At 55.8% G+C, this 19,021-nt stretch overlaps 8 protein-coding genes across 8 annotated transcripts; 3 read left to right on the top strand and 5 right to left on the bottom strand.

Moving 5' to 3' along the window:
• Nucleotides 1–872: 872 nt before the first annotated feature.
• CCMA1212_005434 (uncharacterized protein) lies at nucleotides 873–1,676 on the bottom strand (the record flags this gene model as incomplete). The annotated part of the gene is made up of 2 exons (XM_073702694.1): nucleotides 873–1,326; nucleotides 1,456–1,676. The coding sequence occupies 2 exons, from the start codon at nucleotides 1,674–1,676 to the stop codon at nucleotides 873–875; spliced, it is 675 nt and encodes a 224-aa protein (XP_073559169.1).
• A 789-nt stretch (nucleotides 1,677–2,465) lies between these two features.
• On the bottom strand, nucleotides 2,466–2,732 carry CCMA1212_005433 (uncharacterized protein; the record flags this gene model as incomplete). Its single annotated transcript, XM_073702693.1, has 1 exon — nucleotides 2,466–2,732. The coding sequence occupies one exon, from the start codon at nucleotides 2,730–2,732 to the stop codon at nucleotides 2,466–2,468; it is 267 nt and encodes an 88-aa protein (XP_073559172.1).
• Nucleotides 2,733–4,749: 2,017 nt separating this feature from the next.
• On the bottom strand, nucleotides 4,750–6,027 carry CCMA1212_005432 (uncharacterized protein; the record flags this gene model as incomplete). The annotated part of the gene is made up of 1 exon (XM_073702692.1): nucleotides 4,750–6,027. One exon carries the CDS (start codon nucleotides 6,025–6,027, stop codon nucleotides 4,750–4,752), a length of 1,278 nt encoding a protein of 425 aa, XP_073559171.1.
• An 839-nt stretch (nucleotides 6,028–6,866) lies between these two features.
• On the top strand, nucleotides 6,867–10,358 carry CCMA1212_005431 (uncharacterized protein; the record flags this gene model as incomplete). The annotated part of the gene is made up of 1 exon (XM_073702691.1): nucleotides 6,867–10,358. One exon carries the CDS (start codon nucleotides 6,867–6,869, stop codon nucleotides 10,356–10,358), a length of 3,492 nt encoding a protein of 1,163 aa, XP_073559174.1.
• Nucleotides 10,359–10,655: 297 nt separating this feature from the next.
• CCMA1212_005430 (uncharacterized protein) lies at nucleotides 10,656–13,239 on the bottom strand (the record flags this gene model as incomplete). The annotated part of the gene is made up of 4 exons (XM_073702690.1): nucleotides 10,656–11,021; nucleotides 11,124–11,415; nucleotides 11,495–11,918; nucleotides 12,030–13,239. The coding sequence occupies 4 exons, from the start codon at nucleotides 13,237–13,239 to the stop codon at nucleotides 10,656–10,658; spliced, it is 2,292 nt and encodes a 763-aa protein (XP_073559173.1).
• A 903-nt stretch (nucleotides 13,240–14,142) lies between these two features.
• On the top strand, nucleotides 14,143–14,504 carry CCMA1212_005429 (uncharacterized protein; the record flags this gene model as incomplete). The annotated part of the gene is made up of 3 exons (XM_073702689.1): nucleotides 14,143–14,266; nucleotides 14,337–14,413; nucleotides 14,481–14,504. 3 exons carry the CDS (start codon nucleotides 14,143–14,145, stop codon nucleotides 14,502–14,504), a joined length of 225 nt encoding a protein of 74 aa, XP_073558823.1.
• Nucleotides 14,505–14,806: 302 nt separating this feature from the next.
• CCMA1212_005428 (uncharacterized protein) lies at nucleotides 14,807–15,340 on the bottom strand (the record flags this gene model as incomplete). The annotated part of the gene is made up of 1 exon (XM_073702688.1): nucleotides 14,807–15,340. One exon carries the CDS (start codon nucleotides 15,338–15,340, stop codon nucleotides 14,807–14,809), a length of 534 nt encoding a protein of 177 aa, XP_073558824.1.
• Nucleotides 15,341–16,304: 964 nt separating this feature from the next.
• Nucleotides 16,305–18,682, top strand: CCMA1212_005427 (Ribosome biogenesis protein erb1; the record flags this gene model as incomplete). The annotated part of the gene is made up of 2 exons (XM_073702687.1): nucleotides 16,305–16,971; nucleotides 17,048–18,682. The coding sequence occupies exons 1-2, from the start codon at nucleotides 16,309–16,311 to the stop codon at nucleotides 18,680–18,682; spliced, it is 2,298 nt and encodes a 765-aa protein (XP_073558831.1). The 5' UTR covers nucleotides 16,305–16,308.
• Nucleotides 18,683–19,021: the final 339 nt, after the last annotated feature.

Below are 19,021 nucleotides of genomic sequence, written 5' to 3'. Positions count from 1 at the left end.
ATGTATATATAGACACACGAACTTGACAGCTCTCGGTCTGCTCTCCTAACCTGACAACCCCCTTTCTTTTCCCAACACCTCACGCAGAAAATCCCTTTACAACTGCGGCACACCCAAGTCATTCATCACTGCAACGATACCAAATCGCAACGGCAAGTCATACATACCCTTAGCAAATCCCTATGTACCTCCCAGAAACCGGCTCCTACAAGCCCTTATAACACCATCGACATGCGAAAGGATTAGCAAACCCAGCCATCAGAAAAGGGGGGGCTCAATCAAGCCTCAAGCATTCCGGCCTTCGTGACCCCAACGTCGAAAAGGGGGCGCCAGGGCGGTGTAAGTCACCCCATCTTTAGGGTCTGGTTCCCCCCAAGGGGTCATCCTGAGAGTTATCGGCTTCATCCAGGTTCCTTTCTTCGTGAAATGAAGACCAAAGAATGCCACGCGTCAAAGATACGCCAACCGAGGATAAACACAATTGCGAAGCAGCAGCTTGTAAAAGCTTGTGAAAGTGGTTGCCTGGCGCATCACACGGGCATATCGCAAATGCAATGTTTTGATAATTAGATGCTGATCCATTGATCAGATCAGCTAGCAGGTAGATGATAAAAGGCATCAAGCTCTCAAAGTCGGATACTGCTCAACCACCACATGTTCGACATTAACCCGGCCCCTGCTCATGTCCATTGAACGCCCGTCGCTACTCTTCTTCATAATGGCATATAGAAAGAGATAGAGAAAACAACATCTGTAAAAATAAATCGGCTGAAATCCTCCACATGGCAAATGGGTATCTAAAAGCATATGCTGCTTCTGCGCGGCCGCACAAGATTTGGTCTAAAAGAACAACAAGAGGCAGCGCCACCATATTACATCTTCAGGAGCACGTCATTCTCAATGATCCTGTCCTTCCACCCTTCACAAGCCACCTTGACCATTGCTTTGCCGACTTGAGTGGTCGTAATGGCGCCATAGAGGCTGCCGACAAGCCTCTTGGAGAATGGAGCGTTGGGCTCGATGAAGCCAGACGGTCGTAAGATCCACGTCTCGAACTTGTCGGCGTTTGCATCGGCGAGGTCACACAGGCCCTTCTCGACCTCTCCCTTGATACGGCGAGAGTCGGCCAAGAAGAGGAGCGGTCTCTTCTGATTCCACTCCGAGTACTTGCCGCTGCAAAAGACGAAGCGGAATTTCTTGCCTTGCGGAACCTTGTCGGCGAGATGCTTCAGCATCGCATTCGCAGCCGCCAGCGTGAACTCGACGCCCACTTTGCGGCACAGTTCCTTGTCGTTGTTGAACTGGTTTACTCTCCCACCAATCGCCCTGCAATGTCGGCGTCAGCGAGAAGCCGGTCAAGCAGTCAGACTCGCAACGCACAGTACCAAGCATAAGCCCTTTCGTGCGTTGCCGTCCTTTCTCGCACCGCCCTTTGATGCCAGGAGTCGCCCTTACCATAAGCATGCTTCGGCCCCTTCATATCTGCGCATCATGTCCTCGGGATATTGGGAAAAGTCCTGATGCATAACGACCTCGGCTTTCGGGTGGCTTTCGATATCGATCGAGACCGCTTTCCTTGTCACGATGACAACCTTGGTGATGCGCTCGTCCGCAAAGCAGTGGTTGACGATCTCCTTGCCGGCATTGCCAGTCACGCCAAATACAAGAACTTTCATGGTGCCAATGTCTGTGATGCCGCTGGTTCTCGCTCTGTTGCTTGCTTGCGTCTTGCAATGGGTATGGCTTGTAATTGGTAAAGCTGCCTCGTCTCAGTGGCGATGCTTGACCCGTTGTCGATGGGGGGCGAATGGAGAGGCGACGATCACACTGATGGCCGAGGGCCTGCAAAGTTCGGACCCGACGTCCAACTCTCGGTATGACAGCGGACCCAGCTTATTTATATCGAATGAGCAGCATGATTCTCGAGGCACGGCGAGGAAGGGTGGGAACGAATGGCAGGCTAACCGGGGCTCGCTTGGTTTATATTAGCCTGGCAGTTGACAGCAGATCGCCTTGTAGTCGACGAACTAGCACGAGTAAATTAATATTTCTTGGTTTGGAAGCTTTCAGAGCAAGGGTCCTAGTGTTGGCCCGAGCCGTGTAGCCGACTGCAGCAGTGCCGGGGTGGGTCGCGACGACACAATTCGACTCTGGTGGTGCACACTTTGTCCCATGGGTTGCGAGCTGCTGTGGTGGGAGCATGTAATTGCGGACCGCTGTCCTGTCGACTGGCGCGAGCTTGAAAGAGAGCAGAGAGCCCAGTTGGCGATTCGCGACAGCTTCGTGGCGCGTCTTTGCGCCGGAGTTGATTGGGGCCTTGTCCAGAACTCCGGTCTTGAGAAATGACATGCTCATCACACTCTGCACTCCAAGACTGGCCACGGCATTTCCCTCCACGATGGATCTTCGAGGCCCAAGACTGGCTGCCTCTACCAGCAATACCAATTTGCCATTGGCTCTGTCGCCTAGTGTCCCGTTAGTCGTCGGCCATGAATCAGTCGGCGAACGGACTCGAACTCGATGGGCGTCTTCGGTTCCAGCATCCGGGAGGTGAGATGAGATGAGGCAGCGATGTGCGGAGATGGTCTGGCGCCGGCCGTCATCCATGCCAGCAGCTCTGTGCTAGCCCACAGGCTGCAGCCACTCTGCACCGCAAAGTGTGCCCACGCGAGCGACCCTGGTCGGCCGTCTGCGTGGTTCTCCTTTCTTGGGCACCACTCCCTGTGCTCCATCTCGTCCGACACACGGTTCGAGCGTATCTCGATCGGCTCCGTGCAAGGATGGACAACGTCTGTGTAACTGCTGAGCTCGCCTCGCTTCAGTCGGATCGTGTCTTGCGGTGACGCGAGGAAAGAAGAAGACTTCCAGAAAGACGCCGATATGGCATCGGCGCTCAGAAAAGGATAGGGTACCCAAGAATGGGCAATACGAAGCGGTGGAAATTGGACCTGGTCCATCGCCTCCCGTATTCCGCACCGCAAAGGCCCAGAGTAATGGGATTCTGGTTGATTCTTTGCATTTGTGCTCCTCTGCCGAACGTTGGTACTGTGCGGCTTCTCACGCGGCTCTGCGACTGGACTGGGGGGAATTGGACCTATCAGAGGAGGCTGTGATGCCGTATTTCCGTCCAGCTCTGTCTGGCCTTCATGCCGCCATTTCACCCTCTGGCCCGCCGATGCGGTGCAGCAAAGTCGATAAGGACGTCGACAGATAAGACGGCGGGCCGTGCGGCAGCTTCTGAGTGGCGGCGCTGTGGCATCCGAAGCGAGCAGGGATCTGACATACGAGTGCTCGTCCAGATGAAGCCATCTTCAATGGCTGTGACATGTGAGAGGAGGGAACAAGTGACGATGCTTCTGACGGGAGGCACAGAAGAAGATGGCGAAGCTACCAAAGGTCCGAGACCCTGGATCTGGCAGGTGCGATCGCTGGGCCGTTCCTGAGCAGTGAATCTGGGGTCTTGGCGGGCAAGCACGAGGACCAACGGGATCCGCGGGATTCAGCAGTAGAGGCTTGGCCTCCCGCCTTGGCGTCTTGGCTGCTGGCCTGGAACATCTTGGCATTGATGCATGGCTCTTTCCGCGACTCCAAATGACCGACATCGTGAGATTTGTCCGACAAATCTCGTGGTGTTTCGCTTTGGAATCCCAGCAAACCATCTCCAGCCAGGGCACAAGTGCTTTGGCGTCAAGCCATTGCGTTCGTCCCGTTTCTGCTGGTAAGAATACGAAGCACTGTATGTTGCATACTTGACACGCATGCCCTGACAAGGTCGAGAAGAGCAAAGTGAGACAAGAGACATCTCATCCAGCATTAGATTTAGCCTCATCTTTCTCTCTTGATCTACCCTCTCCCATTCGGTGTAACGGAGTAATCTATCTGGCCCAGTTCTAGTCATCAGCGGCATGCAGTAGATGAGCATCGATGTAACACACCATACAGCGTTGAGATGGTCCACCCTGGAGCACTTTCGACAACTGCGAGGCTGAGCTACGGGATTCGGTCGAACGCAAGCACACAATTACGGGTATCTTTCGGCCAATTCCTTGAAGCATAGATCGCGATGCAGCTTGGGATGCAGCTCGACTTTATTCAAGCTCGTGGTAGCGTCGAGCTACTCTCCTGTCTTTCGCTACTTCGTACTGCTTCTGGTATGACAAGAACGGAGCATTGCTCGCAACTACCGAGGCTCGGAGTTTGCCGTGGGATTTCGAAATCTTATTCCCAACGGCCGTGATCCAATACAGACCTATTTCTTGTGTTTCTTCGTCAAGGCGTCATCCACCCGGCCACCTCTTGCAACACCTGATGCGCTGACAAGGCTGCCGTGACATTTGGCCGGAGTCGAGGGAAGTCGACGCTCAACTCTCACTCAGGTGGCAGTGTCATGCCGTATAAATACAAATCAGTGTCGCAAAGGGCGGCCGCTCATCTGATTGATGCGAATCACCAAAACGCAGCGCAAGAGGCATTTGCTTGGGCGACTCGATTACTCGCAACTGGGGAATCGATTCGAAGGACTCGATATCCCCTGGGCCCAGGACTTCGGAAATGCTAGCGTACCTGGGTAGGCTGCAGGTTCTGACCTTGAGGCGCGGTCAAGTAGCTTTGCGAATGGACCTACGGATATCTTCACGTGTCCTGTGGCAACGAATGGCTGGAGCTCAAAGCCTTGATGCACCCCCGACGGATGATCAGAGTGCCGCCGCAGATCATCAGGTTCCGACTGCAGTGAACAAGCTTGCAGGATCATGTCACCACTGACAGTCCGTCACCTTGGACTCTCTCTCCCAGTAGGGTAACGAACATCCAGGCCGCCTTGGACAGATCCTCAGTTACGTCTCCCGTTTTCACAATCTTGATGCGAGACTGCGAAAGGACGAAGCCACCGCATGAGACTTGTGTGACTCGCACGCCCGGATGGAACAGATTCAGTGCCATGTGATGGTTCAAATGATGTGCCAGAGCTTCCATCAGGGGATACGCGGGTCCCTCTTTGTTCTTCAGCCACCCCCAACCATCATCAATGTGCGGGCCAGCGAGCCTGCGCCGCTCTCTGTCATCATGTTCCCACGAAGCCGTGTCCGAAGTTGTCCGCTTGGCCTTTTGCAGAGCTTTTCCAGCTCGTAGGAAGCGCCTCAGATCCGATGCCGAGACGCTGATTTCCATGCTCCTCAACCCGGGCTCAGCCACTTCATCCTCTTCTTCGTCGTCGTCACCCGGATCCCCAATTGAAGGAAATACAGCTTCTCGGCCTTTGTCTATGACTGGAGCGTTGAATGCTAGAGTCAACACGAGGTCCGAGTCGGATCGGGGAAGTCCAGTCTCTTGGATCCAGCCCTCTAGGACATTGACCAGTGTTCGGGTGCCCAGATTGAGCTTGTTGACACGGCAGTCAAATGTTGTTGATAGCCATTCGCCGATGACTGCCTTGAGAGGCTGGGGCATCCGAAGGAGCAGCAGAGGCAGGTGAAGAAACTGGCTGCTGTCTGCCTCGCCGATGTCAGGCTGATCAAGGCTCATGTTCCACAAAGACGCGGTTGGCTTCTTGGCACCCTTTTGTGATTGTGACAGTCCGGGCAACAAAAGCGCGACATAGGCTGCGTTCTCGTGCCGCATCTCGATCCACAGCCCCTTGTTCTGCTCATCCGACAACGCGCCGCCGCCCTCTGAGGTCCCGTCACCGAGGACATCCGTTGCCCGAAACCAGCGGAAAGTCACCGCCTTGAGTGGCCCAACCTGCCCCGTCGGCGTGTCCGTGGCCTCAAGCCTGATCTGAACGCCGCGGACGACATCGCCAACCAGCGTGTCGCGCAGCCGGTGAGCAAGTCGGTCAAGGCGAGCCTGGTCGAGCTCTTGCGTGCCGATGTAGAGCGGAGACACGCGGTGAGTCGAGAACGTGGTGTTGAAGAACTGCGGAACTGCGATCTCCTCGGTTTCGCCGCCTTGATGCCGCTGGTTTGGCGACTCTCGTTCAGATGCCTTTTGTTGTCGCTGAGCCGAAGTCTGAGCCTTTTGGCGCGCCATGTTTCAGAGCGCGTTTCAGTGGACGGTGTGCTAATGAAGCTGGACAAAGACTGTTTTTTGCAGATAATTTACTTATAGAAGCAACGCGCTGGTCGGCCATTGACGGAACAAGGCGCAGTGTTTTGCGAAATGAACGAGGTTTGTTGTGGTTCACTCACGCTCAAAGAAGACCGAAAGTGTTTACACTCCTTTGAGATGATGACTAATCAGCCGCAGCTCAGCTTCGTGACGTTTTCTCCCCTGACATGATGGACAACAAATGTCAGCAACGAAAAGAAAGGAGAAAATGGAAGAAAAGAGATTGTCCTATGGATTTTTCCCGAGAGCCTTTTGCTAACATTTCTTGCTAGACACCATTGTCGACTTCATGGCGATGTTTGCCTGCCATCTTCGGCAGAATCAGCTCGGCCAATGCCCCTTGCTCTTGATACCCTGATATAACTGCTCTGCCAGTCCAGAGGAAAAAAAGAAGATGATGATGAAAGAAGGAAGCAAATCAAGTATACTTTATCAAGATGTTCAATATTCGTTCCTTCTTCTTCATCTCCCCCATACTCCTTGTGCGCCAACAACCATGCCCCCAGCCAGCCAAGGACTCACAGGCTCGCCATGCTATTCAGAGAACAAGGCATTGTATGAACAGTACTGAGACGGCATAACAATTCTAATATCGCATTCTCTTTGACCGTCGAGAAGCCGGCCGTCTGATCATCTCATGTACATGCTATATAAGCCTTTCAACGTCAGAAATCTCACCATGTTCTTCATAAGTCGAAGCGTGACGCTCAACGACGTCCTCATTGCCAGCAGGTCTGATTCACTACTCGATCGATTCGATCATGTCAGAAAAGCCTCTCGAAGCGCCTTACGCAAACTATGTCGACGAAGCCCATGCAATCTACCTTGGGAAGAACCGCCGGCTGGCCGACCCCGTCTTCTTTCCGGCTCCCGGCGGATTCGCCAGCCGCATAGGGACGGCTCAGCAGATAGTGGCCCAGGAAGTAGACAAGCATCCGGACGGAGGGCATGAATACATACAAGAACTCATGTGGATATGGGGCAGCGGGCATCTCTCGAGGTTTCCGCCGGGCGGCCCAGCCCCGTCGCTGAACGACTACGAGAAGGCCATGAAGGCGATGGCCGCAGAAGTATACGAGACGTGGAACAAGATTCAAGCGCTGGTCAGGAATCATGAAGACGACATCCAGATTTGGGTCGTTCAGGCGTATCCGCGCCCAGATTCTGACAGAGAAAAGAACCCCCTGCGGACGCTGTTACGGCTCAGCTGGCTACCAACGGTCCATGCGTTCAACAACTGCCACCCAGATATCCGCATGTTCATGGAGAACAAGGACACCGAGTCCGATTTCCAGCTCGAGGTCCCTGATGGTAAGGTACCGCAAAAGTTTCCCTTTTCGTTCATCAACCACTTCTTTCTGAAGTCGCGAGAAGTCGATCGAGAGACAGATGCAGCGACCCGAGATCGCTACGCTGCCGTGTATCGCTTCCCCTACAACTTTTACGACCATCGAGAGCCAAAAGACTGGCCTCATCGAGCAGACACTGGCTGCTTTATGCAGGATGGAGGCATATACAATCACCCAGACTCGCGCGCATGGTACAGGCGCAGCCGGCTCTCGTTCTTGGTCCCCGATTTGACCCTCAGTGAGCTGGAAAATCCTATCCGGTTGCTGTCCTTCATCCACGCCCGCGGCCGGCAGCATCCTTCCTTGTTTGCCAAGATCGACAGCGACATGACTTATATCGGCAGGAGAACATCGTTTCTGACAGGCCCTTTCATTGCGAACCGCATGGTGAGCTTCGAACACTCCGGTCCGGATTCCGTAAAGGGGTATCAACCGAGGCTGTGGAGAGGATACGGTGGCAAGCCGGAACCTGGGTGTGATCAAGCTGTTGCAGATGAATACGCCAATCTTTGGCATAGAGGACAGCTCTTTGGGACGTCGGAGGCTTGGGTCATGCTTCAGAGCCAGCGAGCCACATATCTCTATCTCTGGAATCTCCTCACTACCATAGCTACCGATCTGAAACTGGACCCTCGCACAGGCCTTGTCCCAAGGCCCGCTGAAGAGCAGGAGCAAGTATTCACCACGGCCAGAACGCGCACCATCTCCCTGCAGAGCAGATACCTGAACCGCTGGATGTACTACACCAGACAGCAGCCGTTCCTCTCCCCGCCGACGGCAATCGACGCTCGATATCTGAACGAGCTGCAGAACAAGGTCGAGATTGCCGAGGCCCATCTCCAGGACCTGTTCAGTGACCCTGAATACTTCTTCGACCGCATCCACGAGCTCAGGGACCACCATTGGGGACACGTTGGGATGAAGAATGCGGCGACAAACCCGGATGAGAGCGATGAAAAGGCTTCTTACCTGGAACAATACGCGGACGAGAAAACTCGCTATGTGCTCTACTTTGACCTGATCAGAGGAGTTGTGAGGCGATCCATCTTCGAGTTCTACATGTGGCACTCGATCCACAGCCGTCTCCTGGAATTCGACAACGCGATGAAGGCAGAATTTGAAGACTACGGCAAGAAAGACGACTCCGACTCGGACGGAACCAACATGCTCCAGCAGCCACCGGTCTTTCTCTCCCCAAAGAAGAAGCTCGAGCACGCCTCCGTGTCAGACAAGTATCTCGCCCTGATCGTCATGCTCCGCTACCACGCCGTCTTCTTCGTCAACGAGTTCCGCAAGAAGGGCATCCATGCCGGTTGCCCCAGCATGAGAGACATTGCCTACAGCGTCGGCGAAGCTCAGAAACCCACTCCGGATCGCATCTGCAACATCGTGAAGGAGCATTACGGAGCCCCTGACCTAAAGCACCAGTCAAAACTCCGGGCGCCGTGGCGGCAACTCAGCAAAGCGGGCGGCGAAAACATCCGATGCTCCATCTTCGAGGCCATCGACACCTTTATCGCCAACCCGCTCGAGAGCACAAACACCGGCATCAAGGACGCAGCGGCCGTCCTCCAGGAAATGACGCAGCATCCAAGCGAGCAGCTGAAAAGCATATTCACAGAACTGCTGGACGACACAATCGACGGCCTCGACCTCCTCTCTTCGCTCGCCGACCACCTGGAGTACCTGTGGCCGGCCATGGACGTGGTCGGCGGCGCGGACGCAACCGAGGCCGACCGCCGCAAGTGGTTCGACATGGGCAGCAAGGACGTCTCCATCAACTTTCTCAACTTTGACGCCTTTGACTTTGACGACAAGGTGCCGATGAAGCGCCTGAAGCGGCTGTTTCTCTTCTTTGACGAGCTGCAGGGCTTCAAGAAGGAGTCCGTCTCGGTGGGACATGCCAAGGGCGACCTCAGGAGATTCGGGGCCTCGCTGCTGGGCAGGCTGATATACCCCCTCAACGAGGCGGCAAATGGCAACAAGGCGAACCAGGAGGCCATGTCCCGGCTGGAAAGGGCCATGAACGTGACCGGTGCCGAGTACGTCTACCATGAAAAAGAGCAGCCGTTTAACTTGGACGAGGAGGAAGCAGGCTTTGGGGTGACGGTGTCTCTCGTGGACCAACCGAGGAGTTATCGCAACGTTGCCGCTCACGAGCGGCAACTGGCAAAAGAGCGCCAGGCGAAGAGGGACGAACTGATCGAGCGGCTCATAGAGCCGTCCAAGGAGGAAGCCGCCAAAGCGAAAAAGAGGGAGAAGAAGAAGGCCCGCAAAAAGGACAAGGCGAGGCGGCGACAGCTGGCATCCGGCGAGCCTGTGCCGGATGACGATGATGGAGGTGACGAAGACGAGGAGATGCCAGACGCGCAACAGCCACCAAGCACTGCGGCCCCTAACGATGCACGATGGGAAGAGTCGCTCCACGCCATGCTCCAGCAGTTCCAACTCCCCCCGGTCCCCGAAACCCGCATCCTCTCCATCTCGGGGGAACAAACCGCGCCAGCTCCGCCATCACCCAGCAGTTCCTCCAAGCCCCTCCCCAAGGCCCCCGACGGCCGCCCCAAGCGCATCATGAAGAAGCGCGAATGGGCGACCCTGGAAGCCGTCCACGGAATTCACGGCAGCGTCAACGCAGCCGTTTCCTACGCCCAGCTTCGAGCCATGATGGGCGCGCTGGGATACGAGGAGGTCGGGCGAGGGGGCAGCCACATGAGCTACAGCAGGGTAGACGGCAGATGGCCGCATAGCGCGCTGCCGAAGGGGGAGACGATTCAGCTGGCGAGAACGCATGGGAGGGATCACGCGGCGGCGGCGAAGGGCAAGGCGAGGGATTGGGGGAGAAGGTTGTGCGAGAGGGGGTTGACGTTTGAGTTTGTGAAGCAGTGGTTTGTGAAGGGGTGATGGTTGGATTGTGGATGAAGGATTGGTTTGTTGATTTGTTTGTTGTATGTCTGGGTTATAGGTTTGCATTCATGTGTTTCTTCTTTTCCGTCTCTTCTGGAGTTTGAGGGGAGGGCCTTTGATATATGTCGTCGATTTGCTTTTCTGGGTATTCGTGGGATTCATCTCGATCAATGTGTATCCCTCTAGTGCAAAGAAGATGGCTGTGTGTAACTGATACATTTGAGTAAAGGCATCCAAGTTGACCTCAACAAAACTTGAACTGAACACATACCTCAACTATCACGTCAATCCCGCTCAGCCGTCCATCCCCTGACTCCCAACCCCATCATACTTCATCCAATCAAACGTATCAAACATCTCCAAGCTGAAATCAAGCTGCTGCACATCACCCCCCTCCTCCGGCCGCCAACTCAGTCCCTCGCTGCTCGTATTAAGCACATGGTCCAGCACGCGCCTCATGACCGCGCTCGCCGTCATGCACATGTCGCCGTTTGGCCGGGACGGATCGATCCACTCGAGGAACGCAATGAGCAGGCTGAGCTGCTGGATGATGTTTGATCGCGTGATGGAGGCGTCCTTGGGGTGGGGGTTTCCCCTGAATGTCGGGTTGAGGAGTTCCATGCAGAGGATGCCGCCGCTGGGGGTTGCAAAGGCCATGACCTACAGAAAAAAACAACACCCGTGTAAGTCAGTCAGGTTGAAAAGAAGAAATGATAGAAGAAAAGGGGGGGGGGGGGGGGGGGGGGGTTGTATGTATCTGACCAGCCACTCAAAGTCATTCCGAAAAGGCGCAAACCGATCCTTGTGCGTCCAGAAGAGCAGCGTCAACGAGACGAGCTGAAAGGCAACCAACAGGAGACCGCCCTCGTCCAGCTCCCCGTGGCGTAATAACAGCCTCTCCACGAAGAAGAAGTTTTGGAGCTGCTCGAGCTGCAGGAGGAGCCGCGCGAAGATGAGATTGACGTTGGAATCGGGGTTGAGAATGTCAGAGGGGTTGTAAGCGAGCGAAGGGGGGAACTCTTTGACGGCCTCGATTTGCCGCTCCTTGAGATCTCTGCATGGAATTAGAGAAAGAAAGGAAGATGTTCATGGAGTATGTTGTGGTTTTCTCATCAGAGAAACGTGAAGCTTACCGGAGGAGAGCGCTGGCCATCTTCTGCCTCGGCTTGCCAATCCCAATCTCAACCAGCTCATCCCGTATCATCGCAACGATGCATCTCGCCCGCGTAACGGTGGCAGAGTACATCTTCCCCCCCGTGTTCCACCCATTCTCATCCAGCCCTTCAACAGCCCTCTTCAGGGCCTCTCCGCCCGCCAGCAGATCCTCGTCTCTCAGGTCCAGGGGAAGCGGCGTGAACGCATATCGATGCGACAGCCGAGGCGGCCGCCCCGTGAACAAGACGCCGTCCTTTTCCCCCACAAACAGCTGTGCGAAGAGGCGCCGTCTCGACTCGGAGGCCAGCGTCGGCTCATACGAGGGAGGATTGGATTCGGCATGCATCCCGAGGAACGTCACCAGGGCGACTGCCTCTGCCGTGGTCCTCCATGTGGAATAGCCTGCGCCCTTTTAGCGATAACCTTTCCAATAATAACAGCACCGTATATCGGAGCCCCCCCAGATTCCTGGTGCGAGTCATGGAGGAGGAGGAGGAGGGCGTTCCCACTTACTGGCATCTCCCGCGTGGATGGACTCGAGCGTCGCTCGCCGGTGAGAGAGCTGGGCTAAGAGGCCGTTTGCCGAAGCGAACCGCCTACTCAGATCCATGCAGAGGCCCAGACAGACGCGAGAAATCTCGGCCCATTCCTTGTGGGCGGACTTGCTGTCCAGCCCGCCGTGAGCCTTGTCGCCCTCTGGAAAGATCATGTCGTTGAAGCTAAAGACGAAGCCGAGAGACTCCCATCTTAGATTCGGCCCGGTGAACTGGCCAATCCATTTCTCGGGATCCGGCTCCAGTTCGTGAAAGGGCCTGGTGGTGTTGTCGCTCAAAAAGAGCGCAATCTCTTCCAGTTGCGAGTCCACACGGCAAGGCCCCAGATATGACCCAAACCTTTCGTGCAAGTCGCCAAGCACACGCTGAGCCATGACCCTCTGCCAGCCATCCCGATAGAAGGGAGACTCTTGGATGGGCTCAATGTAGCCCGCGTTCGGCGCGGGGATGCCCCGAAGCACCACGAGGCACATCTCCCTTGTCGGCGAGCAGAGGCATCGGGAAAGCTCATCGGCACCCTGTCGTATCCCGTCGTGAAGTATAGGCTGCGGCAACCAGGCGTGGAACCCCTGCAGCATAGACAGGCTGTTCTTGGTCTCTTCAAAGACGGACGAGTAGCTGGTGAAGCCCAGGTATCCCGGCGCCTGGTGCAGGGGACTCGACGCCCTCTCGGAGGGAAGATGCCCCCCCGGGGTTGTCGTAGCCGAAGCGCCAACGTCACGACGCTGTGAGGCAGGATTCAACGGTGACGACAATGACTCAAACGAGTATCCTTTATGCGCTCTACTGCCGTCGTGAATCCCAACGCTGGCCTGCCGCCGAGCCTCTGCACGGCGGAGTGACCTGTGCTCCTCCGCATCCCCCAGCCGCGCCATCGGCCCCGTCCCGGCCGGCCTCGGAGCTGCAGCTCCAGCATCATGACGCTGGCTTATCGTCGTCACCCCAGCCGAGGGCCCGGCCTCGCGAGATGACGCCCGCTTGAGCAACGGCGGCTTGCGAGGCGCAGAGGACGTGTAGACGCACCCGGCCGCCTGGCCTCTGTCCGCGCAGCGCCTGCACACCGGATGTCGGTGGTCGCAGGCGACCTTGCGCGCCCTGCAGTTGTCGCAGGCCACGGGGCGGCCGTTCGGTCTCCGGAGCAACACTGGCGATGCTGACGATGCAGCCATCTGTGGGTTAGCTCGGAGATACGACGTGTTGAAGCATGCAACTGTGCCCAGTCAAGGGATTGCGTCTTTCACGGGAGGGATCGACGATGCTGAGCAATCGCAAACAAAGACGCAAGCTGAAGGATCGAGACGCTTCTCCATCAAGGTCGTCAAGCAAACAGCAGCAGCAAAGCAAGCCGGGACCGATATAGTTGACACACCGGCTTCGGGCTCGGGCTCGGCTTCAGCCCAGGCTCGGAAACACTAGTCCCCAGTTTGGCAACATAACGCCCAGCATAAAGATTAAGACGACAGCCCAAGGGCGCGAATAGTGGACCGAGATCGCGATCCCGAGCCAATCGGCATGCCGACTATCTCGCAAGCCAAGCCTGACGACTCATCCCCTAGCGATGACTGGACTTACACGGGGCCGCGCCATGCTGATGGATTATTCAGGTGGGATATCAAATACACTTTCTCTGGCGGTCGGTTAGAGATGACTCAGGCAGCAGCTGAAGTGGTGAATCCGAGCTTGGGGTGTGGCATGGAAGAGCCCACATGGGTGAGCATCCCGGTCAGCAGGCTGAATAGAGTTGCGTAGGGGATGACTGGAATTGGGCGTGTCTGATGTCGTGTATGCTAGCAGATAGACATATATAGAGAGTCTCTGTCCTCCACTTGACCCAGTTGATCTGATCTACAGAATAAGCTTACATTCAGTTTGACCATCTCCTCTGAGACGTTCGCCTTACAGCTTGAATCTTGATCCCCGTGTGCTCATACGCCGAACGCAGTATCAACGCATACCAACAACCTCATCAAGTCAAACGACTCTTCCAACACCAACCACTCGACGAGAGCATTTGGCCTTCATCGATATCGAGATACCCTCCCAACTTCCAAAGCACCACATACACATACATCATGCCTCTCCAACTCTCCACGAAAAAGAGCTCAGCCGTGGCCACCAAGCCCGAAGCAATGTCGTCCCAACTAACCCTGGTCGACTCCTCAAACACATTTGACAACAACAAGAAGGGCACAGCTGGTGAGTGACCACTTTCAACCCTCTCCCAGATATACCCTCCCGACCAGCCAACTCACACCGACATCTCCAGAGCCATCCAAGCGCGCAAAAATGACGTGGAAAGAAGCGCAAGAAGCGTGTAAAAAGGAACGAAACTGGGAAGCTCGAGTAAGTATATCCGCTCGAAGAAATCGCACATACCACAATCTCGCAATATGCTGATACAACTGCATAGGCGCGTCTCTATAGTGTGCTCTGAGTTGAGTACGATATGTGGCGGATGCACACCCTGCAGATTACTTCGTCTTTCTTTTTGGCCTCTTGTTTTGTTTGACTAATGTCTAATCATGACTGGCGATCGATGTATGTTTGATTCGAGGTGGATCAGATGGCCTTCACAAAGCTCTGCTAGACAATTGGGAGAATGACTGCACGTGTGTAGCCAAGCCTCCGTTGAAATAGCTAGGATAGATACCCTTTTGGAGTTTATGAAAAGTTCTCTTGTTTCTTATTCTGCATCTCCTTCCCCTTCCTTGGTCGCTACAAGTCAAAGCTGGGACTCTATTCCAGCATGTAGTACCAAAAGAATGCCGTCTCGTGGCTGTTTTCCGGAATTCCCCTGTACAGATACTCATCATAGCCACCAAACTCGAAGCCATATCGCCTGTAGAGCAAGCACGCCGCAACATTGTTGGACTGACACTCGAGTCGAATGCCAGCAACTCCCAGTTTCCGAGCCCACATCACCACTTCATCCAACAACATCCTACCGTAGCCCCGCCCCCGAATACACACATCCAGCACGATCCACCGAATGTCTACCAAGTTGTTCCACGCCTTTGTTGCATGCACATATCCATGTACCTTCTCATCCTCCACCACCACGAACAAAACACCATCTGGTTCTTTGATATTTGCAAACTCGGCCTCATCGAAGCCAAAGACCTTCTTGACAACTTCAACAGGCGTAGTCGCAATCTCCGCACCAAGTGCGAGTGCCTCATACGGCTTGGCCACTTGGGACGATATCTCAAAGGAAAAGTCACGGCTGGAGACGTCCTCCTTGGCGAGGCTGGTGACTTGTCGTATCTCCATGCTGAAAGCGCGTTATGATTCCACATCAATGTCTGAATTGATAATAGTTTCTTCCTTTTGGGCTGTGTACACGCTGGGTTACATTTACGGGTTACGTGTTCATGCAGACAAATCTCTCGCAGTTGTCCAGCTTCTCTGCTCGTGCATGAGTAGCTTGATTGGCTACTAGCGGCATTAAGCATACAATTAACCATTTCCCACTCCATAAGGTACATGCGTAGCATCGGAGTGACTCAGACCGATGCTCTGAAGACCAGACTTGGTTCCACAGTTGTATCTATCCTTTATTACAAATTCAACATTGTAAAGGATAATATCGATACCTATTTGGCACGGATTCCAAATCGTGGGTCGTCCGCTAAACTTCAGCTCTCGAATACGACCAAAGCGAAGCCGACTGAGGTAATGATCCACAAGGACCGGTTGCGGACCTCAGTTGGATACCGCGAAAAGACTACGAGTTGGGTCGAATGATAATCTCATCTTCTTGCTGTAGTAAGTTTTTTTTCCCAGGCCAAGGCTCCAAGAAGATGTATTTCCCCGTCCTGAATCCCATGTAAGTGATTGCGGAGTTGGATAGTATCGAAGCAGCCATACCGTAAACGGAGGCTATTCCCAAGGCCAGTCAGTCAGTCATCATTCGCCAGAACATCAACTCCTTGTTAATTTCATTTTTTTCCCTTCCCCTCAATTTTTCTCTTTTGCCGTTTTGCTACGTTTTACTGTCGTATCATTATTTCACACGACCAGACTCAAACCACCCAGGCGATTGCACATACAAAACATGGCATTGGCGGGGCCGTTCCGCGAGGTGGGGCGCGCCAACCGCCATATTTCCGCGCTTTGATGGAGCTGCTTATCGCGATCAAGAAAAAAAAAAAAACTTACACTATCTGGACTTTGTTGCTGCGAGTTCGTCTGCGATCCGCTCAACCGCAAACCACACATCAGACACTCTAACCAGTCCAATGGCTCCTTCACTCCGTTCGCGGAAGCGGAAAGAAGTTTCCGAAATCGTCGAATCCGACGACGACCTCAGCGGCGCCGAACTCGAGGGCATCCTGTCCCAGAGCGAAGACGAGAGCGACGTGGAGGACACAGGCTCCGAAGGCGAGGAGCCCGAACTCGACGAAGATGAAGACGAGGACGAGGACGAAGAGGCCGATCTGAGAAGCGACGACGAGGAGCCGCAAGCCAAGAAACTCAATGGCGAGACCAAGACAGACGGCGCCAACAACGAGGCGCACGATGAAGACGACGACAAGCCCAACTACACAGTCGTCAAGGACGCCAACGGAGGCGTGCGCTACGAGTACGAGGAGATCGACCCCGTCTACGACAGCGACGACACGGACGCCCAGGGCCCCGTCAACACCATCGGCAACATCCCGCTCTCCTTCTACGACTCGTACCCGCACATTGGCTACGACATCAACGGCAAGAAGATCATGCGGCCGGCCACGGGCGAGGCCCTCGACGCCCTGCTCGACAGCATCGAGCTGCCCGAGGGCTGGACCGGCCTGACGGACCCCGAGACGGGCAAGCCGCTCAACCTCAGCCGGGAGGAGCTGGAGCTGCTCAAGAAGCTGCAGATGGACGAGGTTCCCAGCGACGACTACGATCCCTATCCGGTATGTCGAAGCCAGTCACATCATGCTTGCCCCCCCCTCTTTGCCTGAACAGTAGCTGACAAGACGTTTCATGCAGGACACGATCCCCTACTTCACCAGCATCGAGGAAAAGATGCCCCTGAGCGCCGCCCCCGAACCCAAGCGCCGCTTCGTCCCCTCCAAGCACGAAGCCAAGCGGATCGCCAAGCTGGTGCGCGCCATCAAGGAGGGCCGGATCCTCCCTTACCGGCCCGCGGAGGAGCCCGAGGCGGAGCAGGAGGACAAGTACTACGACATCTGGGCCAACGAGGAGCCCCAGGAGCGCCACGTCATGCACATCCCCGCGCCCAAGCTGGCGCCGCCGGGCTACGACCTGAGCTACAACCCGCCGCCCGAGTACCTGCCGACGGCGGAGGAGCGCGAGGCGTGGGAGAAGCTCGACCCGGAGGAGCGCGAAAAGGAGTACCTCCCCGCAAAGTTCGACGCCCTGCGCAAGGTGCCCGCGTACGGCGAGTTCGTCAAGGAGCGCTTCGAGCGCTGCCTGGACCTGTACCTGGCGCCGCGCGTGCGCAAGAACAGGCTCAACATCGACCCCAGCTCGCTGCTGCCCAAGCTGCCGCGCCCCGAGGAGCTGCGGCCCTTCCCGACCGTCTGCCAGACAATCTTCCGCGGCCACGCCAGCCGCGTGCGCAGCGTCGCCTTCAGCCCGGACGGCGAATGGCTCGCGTCCGGCAGCGACGACGGCACCGTCCGCGTCTGGGCCCTCAACGGCCACCAGGAGTGGTCCGCCCAGCTGAGCTCCTGGGACGAGCCCGAGCCCGTCAACGTCGTGCGCTGGCGGCCCAACAAGGACACCTTCATCCTGGCCGCCGCCGCCGGCGAGGACCTCTTCCTCATCGCGCCGCCCCTCGTCAGCGACGCCATGGAGCAGGCCAGCCGCGACGTCCTCGACGCCGGCTTCGGCTACGCCGCCAACTCCTCCTCAACAACAACCACCGCAGACGGCGCCAAGAAGGAACCTCCCGCAAAGTGGTCCCGCCCAGCCTCCTCCTCCCTCGTCTCCGCCGGCGTCCTCCTCAAGCTCACCGTCCGCTCCGCCATCAAGGCCCTCAGCTGGCACCGCCGCGGCGACTTCCTCTGCACCGTCTCCCCCACCGGCCAGCGCTCCTCAGTCGTCATCCACACCCTCTCCAAGCACCTCAGCCAGGTCCCCTTCCGGAAGCTCCCCGGCCTCGCCCAGACGGCCCAGTTCCACCCCTCGAGGCCGTACTTCTTCGTCGCCACCCAGCGCATGATCCGCTGCTACGACCTCCAGCGCCAGGAGCTCGTCAAGGTCGTCCAGCCCGGCGCCCGCTGGATCTCCTCCATGGACATCCACCCGGGAGGCGACAACCTCATCGTCGGCTCCTACGACCGCCGCCTCCTCTGGCACGACCTCGACCTCTCCAACAGGCCCTACAAGACCATGCGCTTCCACCCAGAGGCCATCCGCGCCGTTCGCTTCCACCGCGCCCTGCCCCTCTTCGCAGACGCCAGCGACGACGGCACCCTGCAAATCTTCCACGGAAAGGTCGTCGGCGACCTCATGGAGAACGCCACCATTGTGCCCGTCAAGATGCTCAAGGGCCACAAGGTCGACAAGAAGCTCGGTGTCATGGACATCGACTGGCATCCCAAGCACCCCTGGATTGTGAGTGCGGGTGCCGACATGACGTGCAGGCTGTGGGCGTAGACGTGGAAGAGGATAGACGAAAAGTAAAGGGGAATGTCGGGTTTCAGTTTCATGTGTTTTTTATAGTTTGGCTTGATATTACCGTAATAAAGAATAAAGTGTTAAAGCCAGTCATGCAATCGTGTGCCTTTGTATATGTGGTTACTTTGAAAATGATCAGATAACAGGAGTGTCATCACTTTTACTCAGATGACAAGAGTGAAATCATCATGGCAAAAGTGTCGCCTTACTCCAGCGAGGTCTACTTGGACACGGAAGTCACGCTGATCAACACTGACTTGAAATGCAAACTTGGTATTGCCGTTACTTGAACTAATTCATTCGTCAATCGTGGCCATC

Source organism: Trichoderma ghanense (genome assembly GCF_004382785.1).
Source record: "Trichoderma ghanense strain CCMA-1212 chromosome Unknown scaffold_5, whole genome shotgun sequence".
Taxonomy (NCBI): Eukaryota; Fungi; Ascomycota; class Sordariomycetes; order Hypocreales; family Hypocreaceae; genus Trichoderma; species Trichoderma ghanense.
Note: the sequence above shows the minus strand (reverse complement) of the source record. Positions and strands in the feature narration are given on the sequence as shown.